This window comes from Trachemys scripta, chromosome 1, assembly GCF_013100865.1.
Source record: "Trachemys scripta elegans isolate TJP31775 chromosome 1, CAS_Tse_1.0, whole genome shotgun sequence".
NCBI classification, from domain to species: domain Eukaryota; kingdom Metazoa; phylum Chordata; order Testudines; family Emydidae; genus Trachemys; species Trachemys scripta.
The window spans coordinates 343807603-343822316 of record NC_048298.1 but is presented as its reverse complement, the minus strand read 5'-3'; the positions used below and the strand labels follow the sequence as shown (position 1 = coordinate 343822316).

General features: G+C 50.7%; 1 protein-coding gene across 1 annotated transcript; it reads left to right on the top strand.

Annotated features, from left to right (window-relative positions):
• Positions 1 to 8577: 8577 nt before the first annotated feature.
• LOC117873134 (olfactory receptor 52K2-like) lies at positions 8578 to 9519 on the top strand. Its single transcript, XM_034762195.1, has one exon. It carries the CDS (start codon positions 8578 to 8580, stop codon positions 9517 to 9519), a length of 942 nt encoding a protein of 313 aa, XP_034618086.1.
• The last annotated feature ends 5195 nt before the right edge of the window (positions 9520 to 14714 follow it).

Here is a 14714-nt window from a genome sequence, read left to right as displayed (position 1 = left end):
TACCAGCTTCAGATTGCATCCTTCATTGTTTTGCCTAAAAAGCAAGTACTGTCCAAACCCAGTCATAGATTTATTCATAGATCCAGTCAAAGATGTATTTTAGTCATTTCTGGTTTAAATTGAGATCCCTTCCCTTTATAACTCACTTATCCTCCGCCATTCCCAAGTCGTATATACTGACCCAATAGCATACCTTGAAAACTAGAGCCAATCAACAATTTTAAGCATCATTTTCGTTCTCAGTGACCCAGAATTAGTAAAGTCTGACTACATTTATTTCAGAAGCATTTTGGCTGTAGAGCAGTGTAATCAGAAGGAAACCTCTTGCTTGAGGGTTGAAACTGCTTGCTTAACAATTTTCTTTAAGTGACATGTCATTGTATTGCTAATGTAAAAATTAGGAGAAAAAGTTGGAGGTAGTTGGACTCTTCAGGAGAGGATCTTCAAGAACTATTCCTCTGGATGAATCTTGTGGTCCCCACTGGCAGACGAAAGATTTGGCCACTGGAAGGCTACCGCTGTGCCACTTGAAAGCCACACCAGCTTCGGTAATTATCGTGGGTTTGGCGTGTTTTACTAACCTACTGCGGATGTGTGTAAGTGCTTGAGACTAAGTAAAGTTTAGCTTTAAGTGAAAGCACTCTTGTGTTGTCCTGTTTGTGCCAGCCATCTATCGGTCGGACGGCCGTGTCTCCCCTGATTTATTTCCTGACACCAGCTCGTGCACAGTAAAAGTCACCAAGAGCATTGGGTTGAAAGAACCCCGGATAACAGCCAAAGGCAGGTGACCCAGAAGGAATGAACAGGTAATGATTATGTGATCCATTCCTGGTTGCTCATTCCTAGTTTCTGGCAAACAGAAGCAAGGGACACCATCTCTGCCCATCCTAGCTAATAGCCTTTGAAGGACCTATTCTCCATGATTACCTAATTCTTTTTGAACCCTGTATCTTGGCCTTCATGACATCCTCTGGCAAGTAGTTCCACAGGTTAATTGTGCTTTGTGTGAAGAAATACTTCATTTTTTTTGGTTTTAAACATGCTGCCCATTAATTTCAATTGGTGAGCCCTAGTTCTTGTGTTCTGAGGAGGAGTAAATAAGACTTCCTTATTTACTTTCTCCACATCAGTCATGATTTTATAGACCTCGACCATATCCCCCCTTAGTGTAGCCTGATTTGGGGTGTGTTAGTAATGTTGATTTAATTTATCCACTTAATGAAATTTTATTTAATTAATTTTAATTAATGAGTAATATCAATAATTATTATTATGGATATTAATTAGTATGGGTTTTGGCTCGCCAATTTGTTTGATCAGAAGATAAAGTTTGTCCTGAATCAGGCTTCACAGAATTTGTAAAAGGACCTTCAGGGGTGTGACAGGAAGCTTACACTGAGACAGATCTAGTCATAGAGACCTTTTATTAAAATCAATGGAATAGTAAGCAAATAGTAAAACAGTTAGAATCACATACTTACACTTGTATTACTGTTATTCAAGAGATACAAATGATAATTCAATATTATGAGCTGCAAATGTGGTTAATACTCACACTCTGTTTTAATAGCCGGGGGTTGGAAGATACTGGACCACACCTATGGCAGTTCTGTTTTCACACCTCTGGCAGAGGAACCTACTGTAGAGTTGTTTACTCTCTTTAACTTAGCTTTATAAATCTTAAACTGAAATAAATACAAGCTTAGCTTAGTTATGGTAAACTTAAAGTTTGAAAAGAAATAAAGTATGGCCTATTAATAGTTAATAGCCGTCGTAGATGGGTAGCATTGATACGTTGTTGAATATGGAGGCAATGAAGAGTAGCGAGGAGTAGGTAGGTGGGTAGATTGCATGCCTAATGGCGAGCTGCCTCACCTTTTTATAGGGTATTGGTTGGAAATCCTTCCTCTTATGCCCAAATTTCATCCTTCCCTCACAGAAATGTTAGGGTACACTTACCCCATAGGCTAATATGGATGTGCGTATGGATGACAGGTAAGTATGTATTTGTGGTGTACTTGTTACATTTGTCATACCACTTTGAAAAATCCCCTTTGCCATCTTCCATTGTTCATTGGTTTAGGCAAAAGGTCTCTAGACATCTGTGTGGGTGTTTTGTCTATTATTACTTTTCTGGGTGAGGGTCCCAAAATGTGCTAACTTTGCCTTAGCTTAACATACAGGATTTTGGCCGTAGGTCTCTTGCATTACAGCCAAACTTATTTTTAATATAAATCTATAAGCCTATTACATCAAATACTCAAATTTATAAAAAAGATATATTTATACAGACCAGCAGACTAATCCTTAGGGCTACACTAGTCATCTCTTTTCCAAGCTGAAAAGTCCCAGTCTTATTAATGTCTACTCATACAGCACCCGTTGCATACCCTTATATTTTTTCTTGACCTTTTATGACCCTTTTCCAATTCCAGTATTCAAGATGTGGGTGTACCATGGATTTATATACAGGCAATATGATATTTTCTGTCTTATTATCTATCCCTTTCTTAACGATTCCCAACATTCTCTTTATTTTTTGTCTGCCACTGCACATTGAGTGGATGTTTTCAGAGAACTATCCACAATGACTCCAAGATCTCTTTCTTGAGTGGTAACAGCTAATTTTTTGAGATCCCTTTGAAACTCCTCACCGTTTGCTTTGTACTTAATTATCTTTAGTAATTTTGTATCATCTGCAAGTTTTGCCACCATAAGTACTGTTCACCACTTTTTCTAGACCAAGGTCCTCTCGTGGATTGGTAACCGGTAAAAGAGAGGAAAATAAGAGTAAGAATAAGTTGTCAGTTTTCAGAATGGAGAGAGGTAAATAGTGGTGTCCCCCAGGGGTCTGTACTGGGACCAGTCCTATTCAACATATTCATAAATGATCTGGATAATGTGTTAAACAGTGAGGTGCCAAATTTCCAGATAATATAAACTACTCAAGATAGTTGAATTGCAAGCAGACTGCAAAGAGCTTCAAAAGATCTCACAAACCTGGGTGACCAGGTAACATTTTGGCAGATGAAATTCAATGTTGATAAATGCAAAGTGATGCACATTGGAAAATATAATCCCAGCTATATATATAAAATGATGGGGTCTAAATTAGCTGTTTCCACTCAAGAAAGAGACCTTGGAGTCTCTTTCATGTAACTACACCTAGGTGTTTCCCTGGCTGTGTATGGCTGTGTAAGTGCAAAACCTGGAGAGAATTGCAGATTGTCACAGCCTCACAGTGTGAGAGGGAGATCACAATGGTATGCCAGAGGGGTTGGTGGTACCCCAGTTCCAGGTTACGCCCTGCTGAAGTCCATCTCGCCCACCCAATGAACAGGCCCTACTAGATCATGAGTTCATTTCCCGCTTGTCATGTGCTCAGTTACTGATGGAGAGACCGTTGTTACGGTAGAGAAGTCAGGACTCCTGGGTTCTGTCTGTCTTTCACTGTGTGACTTTGGCCAACTCTTTTTCATGTCTCCACTCAGTCATCTTTCTCCAGATCTGTCTGTCTACTATCTACCCATCCACCCTGGGCATTTACACAGTATCAGACCCTATGGATGTCTTGGCATTATCCCTAGTTTTCTTAGTAATCAACTATAACTTTTAGATATACACAAAAACAAAGAACAGCTCAGTCCTCTCTGACTCAGCAGAGAGCAAAAGAGCTCTCAACTCCCTTTGGGAAGCTCCCATAATTACTGTTTACTGCTAAAGCTTGATATTGGTCTTACCCAATATGGTCATTCTGATGTTCTTATATAGACACGAGATATATCTGCCCCCCCATTGTACCCCACTAGACCCCCCTGCCCTCCCCGAGCTGAGACAGAACCCAGGAGTCCTGATGGGGTCTCTCTCTCTCTCTGCAGAGTTAGTAACAAAGCAAGAATATACATTACAATTTTAAACCTAACCAGTGTCCCTTAAATGACTTTCCACATGATGTTAGAACCAGTTAGTATTAGAGCTGAGTGGGTCTAATATTTATTTCATTTTCTTTCTTTTATATAGGAATAAAATCCAGTGCGTCTGTCAGCTAATTGCTAAGTTATCTGCCCAAAACTTAGAATGTCCAGATGCCTAAGTAGCCCCTGGAATCGAGGTTAAGGCTGCCGTCCCCTTACCAGAGCCAGGTCAGGGACCGGTGGAAACAAGGGCTCTGGCCAGTGATCACACTGGGCAGGAGCGGGCGGACCCTGCACAATTCCCCTGGCATTGTCTGACCCAATGCTGCTCTCACACTGCTGTAAATCCGCGGTGTCCCTGGCATGTCGCTCTCCCAGCCCCCTCGGGGCGCCGTACGCTCGGCAGGGGGAAAAGCAGGCGACTGTTTGTCAGTCTCATGCTCTCTGCTGAGCTGCGGATCCCCAGGTGAGGCAGAACCCTGCTGGGATTCCCCAGCCGTGGCTATAAAGCTCCCTGCCCAGTGCTCCTCTGGCACTTCACAGAGACTCTCCGGACACCTCCCGCTGCCCGGGCAGCCCCTCTCCGCTGAGCAGGAGCTGGGTGAGTGCAGGGCTTTGGAGCCCAGAAATGGCCCTGGTTAGCGGCACCTGCCCCACAGAACAGCCCAGAGGAAGCACAGAGCGGAGACGGGTCCCAGGCCAGGGAAGCTCAGAGAGGAGCAGGCTCAGGGTCGGGGGAGACAGCGCTGGGAATCACCTGTCTGGAAAGTTGGTCTGAGCAGCAGGAGCTTTTCATTTTCCCCTCCCCACTCCCATAATGCCGGCGCCCCCCTTTGCTGCCTCCGGCCCCCATCTGGCTCACGAGGCCGCTCACCCCTATGTGTAGGAGCAGCCTCCGTGCCCTGCTTCTGCTTAGCCGAACTCCTCCATAGTGCTAAAGTTGCCAACCCTCCAGGATTGGCCGGGAGTCTCCAGGAATGAAAGAGTAGTTTTTAATTAAAGATTATGTCATGAGATGAAATCTCCAGGAATACATCCATCCAAAATTGGTAACCCTACATACTTCCCCAGCATTAGTCCATCCAGTCTGACCCTGGCACGAACAGGCCAGAGAATTGCACCCGCGTACCCTTCTGCTGAGCCAAGGACTTCAGTTAGACTAGGGGTTCTCAATCTTCATTACACCGCGACCCCCTTCTGACAACAACAATTCCTACCTGACCCCAGCATGGGAGACTGAAGCCTGAGTCTCCCTGATTCCCACTGCCCTAGGTGGGGAAGGGGTCAAAGCCGAAGCCCAAGGGCTTCAGCCCCAGTCAGGGGGCCTGTGACCTAAGCCCTGCCACCCAGGGCTGAATCCCTCGGGCTTCGGCTTTGGCCGTGGGTGGTGGGGATCAGGCTTAAGCCCCGAGTTCCAGCAAGTCTCAGCCAGCCCTGGTGACCATATAAAAACGGGTTTGTGACCCACTTTGGGATAACAACCCACAGTTCGAGAACTGCTGAGTTAGACCAAAACATTTCAGTCCTAGGAGACTATGCTGTTGTATCCGCAGGCAGAGAACAGGAGGGACCAAGGGCCCCCCCCCATGCCAGAGGCCCCTGAAATGGCAGGGGATTGATCAGGTGAGACATACCCAGGTGTTTCCAGCAGGCAACCCACACCCTAGGCTGCAGAGGAAGGCAAAAATAAACCAGGTCCCTGCCAATCTGACCTGGGAGAAATTCCTTCCTGATCCCAAATCTGGCGAGGCATTAAACCTTGAGTACATGACCAGACCCATCAGCCAGGCATCTAAGGAAAGGGATTCTCTGTTCCAGCCTAGGGCACTGGTCCACCCCATCCAGTGTACCTTCTCCAGCTGTGGCCAATCCCTGATGTTTCAGAGGAAGGTATAGAAAAACCCAGAAGACATCTGGCCAATTGTTGGGGGGGTTGGGAGGAGAAATTCCTTCCTGACCCCAAGCAGGCAACCAGCTGAAGCTCTAAATCCTGAGATTTGAATATAGCCGCTGTCTTAATGCAGAGCTGCAAGTAGGGTGACCAGATGTCACGATTTTATAGGGACAGTCCCGATTCTTGGGTCTTTTTCTTATATAGGCTCCTATTACCCCCCACCCCCTGTCCCGATTTTTCACACTTGCTATCTGGTCACCCTAGCTGCAAGTGTTAGGAACGTGGCGAAGACAATACAGGCCTTCCTGCTCTCCCCACGGCCCAGGGAGGGATGGGATGAACAGGGGGCCTCACAAATTCCAAGGGATCCCCACAACCTTCCACCACCACCACCCCCAACACACACACAAAGAGGGCCACAGAATTACTCCCAGCTACTGGATTAAAGCATCTGATTTTAAAATTTCATTTAAAAATATATCAATTCTCATCTGAAAGACTCTAAGCCATGTTGGGTCCCCCCCGCACACACACACGCCAGGTGAGCTGTGCAATGTCTATCCACCCTCACTGCTAGGTACTTGCATTGTACTTCAAGGTTGAATTTCTTTAATCTTAACTTCTGGCCCCAGGATCTTGGTGGAGCGCGGGGGTTGGGGGGGAAGGGGAGGCAGTGAGATCAGGCCAATTCAAGGATGGTTTTGGTACAGAGCTGAAGTTGCAGGAGCGCAGCATGCTGGAGCAGGCGGCTGGTTCAGTGAGGCTAGAAGCGCCAGCCGTGCAGGGGATAGCCCCATTGGCACCCCCCCGCTCTGGTACCCGCCCCCATGCTCTTGTTGAGCGCTGACATTTGGTGTGTGGGCAGCTGGGAATTTCCCGCTGGGAGTGAGGGCGCCAGGGCTCTGCTTGTTGCTGTTACTGTGCTGGGCAGCCGGCCCCGTTGCCCAGGGTGCCGTGCAGGGGAGCAACGCCCAAACGGTCCCTGCCCAGAGAGCTCCCAAGCCGGGACTGTGACAGACACGAGAGATGGAGCTGAACAGATCCAGGGGAGATGCAGGGGAAGAGGCAGGGAGGACAAGGGGACAGCCAATGGGGGGTGCCCTTTGCATTAGCTAGTGTCCTCACTAGTCAGAGTAGTCACTGGTGGCCACCCACCTCTTCGGTGCTGGGACAGATCAGAGCCAAACATGTCAGCCATAGCCTGGCTGGGGGAGTGGAGCTCAGGTGCCTGGGCCATTCCCTGCCTGCCTTCCTGCTGGGGGGAGGGTGATTATACTTCTCTGCCTGAGCTCCCCTGAGCCTTGCTCACAGGAGTGAATAGCCCTAGTGGGGAGAAGGCAGCGCCCCAAGACCCAGTGCAAACGTCAAACAGGCAGGGAGAGATCCAAACTCCCAGAGCATCTGTCTTTGTGCTCAGAGCTGGACCAGCTTCCCAGACCAGGCCTCCTCCGCTAGAGGAAGCCGACATGCAGAGCCGCTCTCCTGCTGCGCGGAGCTTTCCTGCTCCCCTGAGCAGCTGGTTCCCTCTCAAAGCAGAGCCCCCAGCTAGCTATGCCCCATGCAGCCAGTTCCTAGCTGAACCCTCTGTCTGCACTCACACGCCCCATGCGGGACTCACCCTTCTGGCTTCCTGGGGCTCATCTTTAGAGCCTCAGGCCCATTGGATGGGGCAGGAGGGGCAGACCTGGCCTTAAGAGACTCCGTGCCCACGGCCTGTGGGAACCTGTCCTTTGCGGAGGCACTCCCAGCCTTGAATAAAGTTGTGGGTGTGGCCGGGGACAGCAGAGGTCCCCTACATTTTCAGTGAGGGGAGCTGCAGGCTGCGGCCAGACCTGGGGGGCTCTTGAGCTGAGCTAGTCAACTAAAAGTCACCTGAGCATTGAACGTGAGCTCCATGTCGTAACACGGAGAGCAGAGCACGCCCCTCCAGCATCCCACCCCCAGGGGATGTGGGGGAGACGGCTCCTTAGATCACCACAGGAGGGGACGGGGGGCAGAGGGTGCCTGTGGGGGGGCTGTTCAGGATTGCCTGGCTCATGTCAGCCCGTTTAGATGTGATGCTCCGTTTGCAATGGCTGCTGGTCTCTCTCTGGGAGCGTGCGTAGCCCGCTTCTCTGTGGTATCCACACCCCGGCTAAGGGTGTAAACCTGGGGGTGGACGTAGCACATGGAAGCCCCAGTCAGCGGGTGGGACAGCCCTACTCCCCAGACTGCCCAGTCCCTGCTTGTGCTGGAGAAGCAGTAGTGTGACCAGTCTGTAGGAGGCTGCCTGCTCGCTGGGTTCATGTGCCCCCTCCCCGCAGACAGCCTGAGACAGTGGCTGTAAGGGGGGTGAACTCCCCATGCAGGGCCGGAGTTAACGCTGAACCTAATGGCGACACTGTAAATGTCAGTGTGAGCTGTTCCACTGCTGGTCACCTCAGCTGATGGGACAGGGGAGGGGTGGGGTGGAGTGCAGCCCATCCCCCCACCCCAGTCTCTGCTCCCCAGACTTTCCCCTCTACATTCAGAGCTTGATCCTGTCTAATGGGACAAGTCTGGGGCAGGAGCTCGTCAGGCAGTTTTGGGTGCTCCATAAATCGCAAGGTTGCAGTCTCAGGCCTGGAGTGGGCGGGGGCAATAAACGGGGACATGCTGAAGGCATGGGGTGACTACTGCGTCCCTTCATGCTGTGCAGAGAGCCCTGAAATCATTGCTCTGGTGTGCGCCTAGCCACAGGGGCTGGAAGCAGCCGTGCCGTGGAACTGAACACGCCCAACCGGCCCCACCATGGCAGCTTCCAACTGGACCATGCCGCACCCCTCCACCTTCATCCTCCTCGGCATCCCGGGGCTGGAGGCAGCGCACGTCTGGATCTCCATCCCCTTCTGCTCCATCTACATTCTGTCCCTCCTGGGGAACGGCCTCCTCCTGGCTGTTATCAAGACTGAGCCGAAACTCCACGAGCCCATGTACCTTTTCCTTTCCATGCTGGCACTCGCAGACCTGGTCGTATCCACCACCACCATGCCCAAAACCCTCTGCATATTTTGGTTCAGGGACCAGGCCATTCACACCAATGCTTGCCTGGCGCAGATGTACCTCCTTCACTCTCTGTCAACCATGGAGTCTGGGTTCATCCTGGCCATGGCCTTTGATCGCTACGTTGCTATCTGTAAACCGCTGCGACACTCGGCTGTCCTGACCAATCGGGCTATAGCCCAGATAGGGCTGGGGGTTGTGATGAGGGGAGCCCTGTTACTGGGTCCACACCCATTTCTGCTGCAGCGACTCCCGTACTGCAGGACCCATGTCATTTCTCACACCTATTGTGAGTTCATGGCACTGGTGAAGCTGACCTGTGTGGACACGACAGTCATGAGAGCCTATAGTCTGGCTGTAGCATTTCTCACTGGGGGCTTAGACCTGCTGCTGATTGTCCTGTCCTATGTGATGATTCTCTGGGCCGTCTTCAGACTCCCCTCCAAGAAGGCGCGGCGCAAGTCCCTCGGCACCTGCAGCTCCCACGTCTGCGTCATGCTGGTGTTTTACATCCCCGCGTTCTTCTCCTTCTTCTCCCACCGCTTCGGCCACGTGGCTCCCCATGTTCACATCCTCATCGCAAACATGTACCTGCTCTTCCCTCCCATGATGAACCCCATCATCTACGGGGTGAGAACGCCAGGGATCCGGCAGAGGGCGCTGCACATTTTGGGCATGAAAGCAGCCTGAAGGCCCATGGGCCAGTCAGTGGCTGGGGAGTAAGGTCCGTGAAGGTGGCATCAGGGCCAGCAGGGCTGAAGATCCAGATGACTGAGTCACCCTCCAATATGGAAACCCACCTTAGCCCTGCTGAGCAGCAGGGCTAATAAATACGCTTGTCTGGGTCTGCAGCACAACACAGCTTCGACTTTTGACTGCTCTAGTACATTGTTATCATTTGTCATTTACCGGGGCCCAGCCCAGATCAGGGCCTCATCGTTCATCATACAGCTAGAGACCGTCTATGGCCCAGGGGCTTCTACTCAAACAGACAGGATGGCTGCCCCTCTCTCCCCGGCACAGGCCCTCTCACGCCCAGATGGTTACCCCTCTCCCCTCTCCCTTGCACCCTCTCATGCCTAGACTTCTGCTCCTCTCCCCTCTCAGAATCTTTCACAGGGTCCCAGGCCAGAAGGAACCTTTCTGACTATCTCATCTGACCATCTGCCTGGCACAAGCCTGAGGCCTTCACTCAGTGATCCCAGCACTAAGCATATATCTGGTGGTTCAGCTCGAGCATGTATTTTTTAGAAAGGCATCCAGGCCCAATCTCAGGTCACAAGCTCAGGCTGAGTGATGGTTGATGACAGAGACAAGTTTTTGGTCTTCCAAAGTTCTCTCACCAACAGAAGTTGGTCCAATAAAAGCTATCACCTCCCTCAGCTGGTATCTCTGATGTCCTGGGAGTGACATGGCTGCAACCCCACATGCAATATATATTCCAAGCATTTAAGTATATGTAAGCGGGGGAATAGTCCCGCTATTGTGGGGAACTCACCTGGCTTCTGCACTACCCCGGTGAAGTGGTCTAGCAAAAGTATCTGAGTCCTCGCTCCCACTTCCTTTATCCAGAGGCCTCCCTGCCTCCCCTTCCACTCTCCTGTCTGGCAGAGTCCTCGTAACCCTGACAAGGCTGGGCCCAGGATTCCTGGAGGGCTCCACCCCCAACCCTGCTGTGGTCACCTAGGACAGGGATTAGGGTGTCCCCACTCCAGGTACTCTCATTCAATCCTTGAGGGGGCCACTTAGGGATCTGGAGCAAAAATCTGTCTGTGGATTGGTCCTGCTTTGAGCAGGGGGTTAGACTAGATACTTCCTGAGGTCCCTTCCAACCCTGATAGTCTATGATTCTATGATCCACTGATCATTACATACAATTTAAAGCAAATACAAGTTATTTATTCAACAATTAATTTAAAAAGAATAAGGAAAAATGGGAAAGGTTAAAGGAAAACACGTCACCCTGCTCTGTGGCAGGGAACATCACAACCAGTGTCTGGAACATCAGGGCAGGTCACAGGCTGTGCCTTGTAGGTCCCTGGCATCCTTCTCAGGCCCCGGCTGTGCTGCAGAGATGCTGCGGGTTGGACCCTTGCAATGGTGGTGGCCACAAATCTGAGGGCACCCTTCTTCCCAGCATTAGCCCCCCTTCAGGTTAAGATCCCCCTCCCAGTCTGGCCTGCAAGAACCCTGGGCTGGGGGTGTCTTTCTGCGCTGGGTCCTTTGCTCAGGGTCCCCCCTTGGTTGGCCCCAGTTGCACCGGGCTCCAGCTCCAGCCGCAGCTCCACTGTTGTAGCTCTGGCTCCACTCAGTCTCAGCACTGATGCTGCTGCTTCCAGCCCCCTGGGCTGCTTCTCTGGCCCCTCTGGCTCTGTGGCTGCAGCTCTGCTCCCAGGACAGGATCCGCTCTCCCCGGGCCGTGTCTCTGGCTCTGTGGCTGCAGCTCTGCCCCCAGGACAGGTCGGCTCTGCGGGCTGCTTCTGTGACTCTGCTCCCAGCGCTGACCTGCTTCCTGGGCTGCTTGTCTGGCCCCTCTGACTGGCACAGTGCTGCTCCCTAGCTTAGGGTTACCATACGTCCGGATTTCCCCGGATATGTCCAGCTTTTTGGTACTCAAATCCCCGTCCGAGGGGAATTGCCAAAAAGCTGAACATGTCCAGGGAAATAGGGAGGCATAAGCCAGGGTCCGCCCGGCCCCAGCATGACCCGCCGGATCCGCAGCGCAGCCCAGCTGCCCCGGCTACATTGTAGCGAGCTCGGGCGGGGGAAGGGGGGGCGCAGCCGCAGAAGGTGGTGGAGGGGCCACTGCTGCCCCCGGAGGCCGGGCGGACCGTGCGCCCCAGCCAAGCCTGTAGGACCACGGGGAGGCCAGGCCCAGCCAGTGGCTCGGGCCTCTCTCACAGGTGGGGACCCTCCGGCCACTGGGGGACCCTTCCAGCGGCCCTGTCGCCCCGCGCGGCTTGGAACCCAGCGCCGTGGGAGCTGTTTCCCATGGGGACAGACAGGCTCGGCAGCCCCGCCCACCGGCTGCAGGGTCATGTGACAATCCAAGATGGCGACGCTCAGGCTCATGCCGGTGGCGCTGCTCACCTGCCTGCTGGTCGGCGGCCGCTGCTCGGGGCAACACGTGGGCCCGGTGCCCCTGGTCCTGTGGCACAGGATGGGTGAGCGCTAGGGCGGGACCTGAGCAGGGACTGCCGTGAGGCTGGTGCTACCCCCCCTCCGGTGCAGTGGGGGACGGGATGGGAAGTGGGCGCTGCAGGCATGCCCGGCGGTGGCAGGAAGGAGGCTGCAGCACAGGGTGGGGAGTGCGGAGTGTGCCGGGGCTGCAGGGACCCATGCTGCCCCGGTCACCACTGAGCGTCCGAAGCCCTCGCCAGGCAGAGGCTGCCGGGGGAGAAGGGCAGGCAGGGGCATAGAGGCTGCAGGGGCAGGAGGGTGCAGGGGCAGGGCAGGCAGGGGCGCAGAGGCTGCAGGGGTGGGGGGTGCAGGGGCTGCAGGGCGAGTGGGGAGCAGGGGTCACAGAGGCTGCAGGGTAAGGGGGGGTGCAGAGGCTGCAGGGTGAGGAGGAGCAGGGAAGCACTTAGCAACCCCCAACCAAGATCAGAGTGGGAGGGAGGAGGGGGAATGCGGGGTGCTATGGGTACCCGCATGGCCCCACAATATGCCAACATTTTTATGGCTGACTTAGAACAACGCTTCCTTAGCTCTCGTCCCCTAACGCCCCTACTCTACTTGCGCTACATTGATGACATCTTCATCATCTGGACCCATGGAAAAGAAGCCCTTGAGGAATTTCACCATGATTTCAATAATTTCCATCCCACCATCAACCTCAGCCTAGATCAATCCACACAAGCGGTCCATTTCCTGGACACTACTGTGCTAATAAGCGATGGTCACATCAATACCACCCTATACCGGAAACCTACTGACCGCTACACTTACCTACATGCCTCCAGCTTCCATCCAGGACACACCACATGATCCATTGTCTACAGCCAAGCTCTAAGATATAACCGCATTTGCTCCAATCCCTCGGATAGAGACAAGCACCTACAAGATCTCTATCAAGCATTCTTAAAACTACAATACCCACTTGCTAAAGTAAAAAAACAGATTGACAGAGCCAGACGAGTACCCAGAAGTCACCTCTTACAAGACAGGCCCAACAAAGAAAATAACAGAACACCACTAGCTGTCACCTTCAGCCCCCAACTAAAACCTCTCCAGCGCATCATCAGAGATCTACAACCTATCCTCAAAGATGATCCTTTACTCTCACAGATCTTGGGAGACAGACCTGTCCTCGCTTACAGACAACCCCCCAACCTAAAGCAAATACTCACCAGCAACCACACATCACTGAATAAAACCACTAACCCAGGAACCTATCCTTGTAACAAACCCCGATGCCAACTCTGTCCACATATCTATTCAAGTGACATCATCATAGGACCTAATCACATCAGCCACACCATCAGGGGCTCATTCACCTGCACATCTACCAATGTGATATATGCCATCATGTGCCAGCAATGCCCCTCTGCCATGTACATTGGCCAAACCGGACAGTCTCTACGCAAAAGAATTAATGGACACAAATCAGACATCAGGAATCAAAATACTCAAAAACCAGTGGGAGAACACTTTAACCTGTCTGGTCATTCAGTGACAGACCTGCGGGTGGCTATATTACAACAGAAAAACTTCAAAAACAGACTCCAGCGAGAGACTGCTGAGCTAGAATTGATATGCAAACTAGACACAATCAACTCCGGTTTGAATAAGGACTGGGAATGGCTGAGCCATTACAAACATTGAATCTATCTCCCCTTGTAAGTATTCTCACACTTCTTATCAAACTGTCTGTACTGGGCTAGCTTGATTATCACTTCAAAAGTTTTTTTTTTTCTCTTAATTAATTGGCCTCTCAGAGTTGGTAAGACAACTCCCACCTGTTTATGCTCTCTGTATGTGTGTATATATATCTCCTGAATATATGTTCCATTCTATATGCATCCGAAGAAGTGGGCTGTAGTCCACGAAAGCTTATGCTCTAATAAATTTGTTAGTCTCTAAGGTGCCACAAGTACTCCTGTTCTTCTTTTTCCAACCCTAATATCACTGGTCTACAATTTTTGAGAAGATGTCTGCCTCAGAGATAAAATGTGCTATTTATTATGTATTTTGATGTGCTGAATTCAAATATGGCAATTAAAACAACTGATTGGCTACTGTTTCTAAGATATTTAAGTTTTTACATTTTATGTCTATGTATTTTGTGTAGATAGTAGAGTTTTAATCATAAATTGTATACCTAGCTCTTTTCATGTGTTTATGGTTGCTTTACATGATAATATTTCACCTGTCCTGTTTATGTAACACTATACAAATCAGCAAAAGGGTTATATAAATAAAATTTATTATGAAACAAAAGGCAAAAAAAACTATTCTGTACATAGTTTAGTCCTATTCAGTGTTTAGTCTGACAAAACGAAGGCTGAGGGGGGATATGATTGCTCTCTTTAAATGTATCAGAGGGATAAATACAAGGGAGGGAGAGGAATTATTCCAGCTTAGTACTAATGTGGACACAAGAACAAATGGATATAAACTGGCCGTGGGGAAGTTTAGGCTTGAAATTAGATGAAGGTTTCTGACCGTCAGAGGGGTGAAATATTGGAATGGCCTTCCGAGGGAAACGGTGGGGGAGAGGGACCTGTCTGGTTTTAAGATTAAGTTAGACAAGTTTATGGAGGGAATGGTTTAATGGCAAAACATATTAGCTGAGGAATACCAAGCAATGGTAGGCAAACAGTATAATGGCTAACAAGGGTTAGGCTGGAGACTCTTGCCTACATGCTCGGGGTCTTACTGATCGC

What these genes read in the sequence shown, in the direction of transcription:
- LOC117873134 (XM_034762195.1), top strand. Translation starts at nt 8,578, where the DNA reads ATGGCAGCTTCCAACTGGACCATGCCGCACCCCTCCACCTTCATCCTC.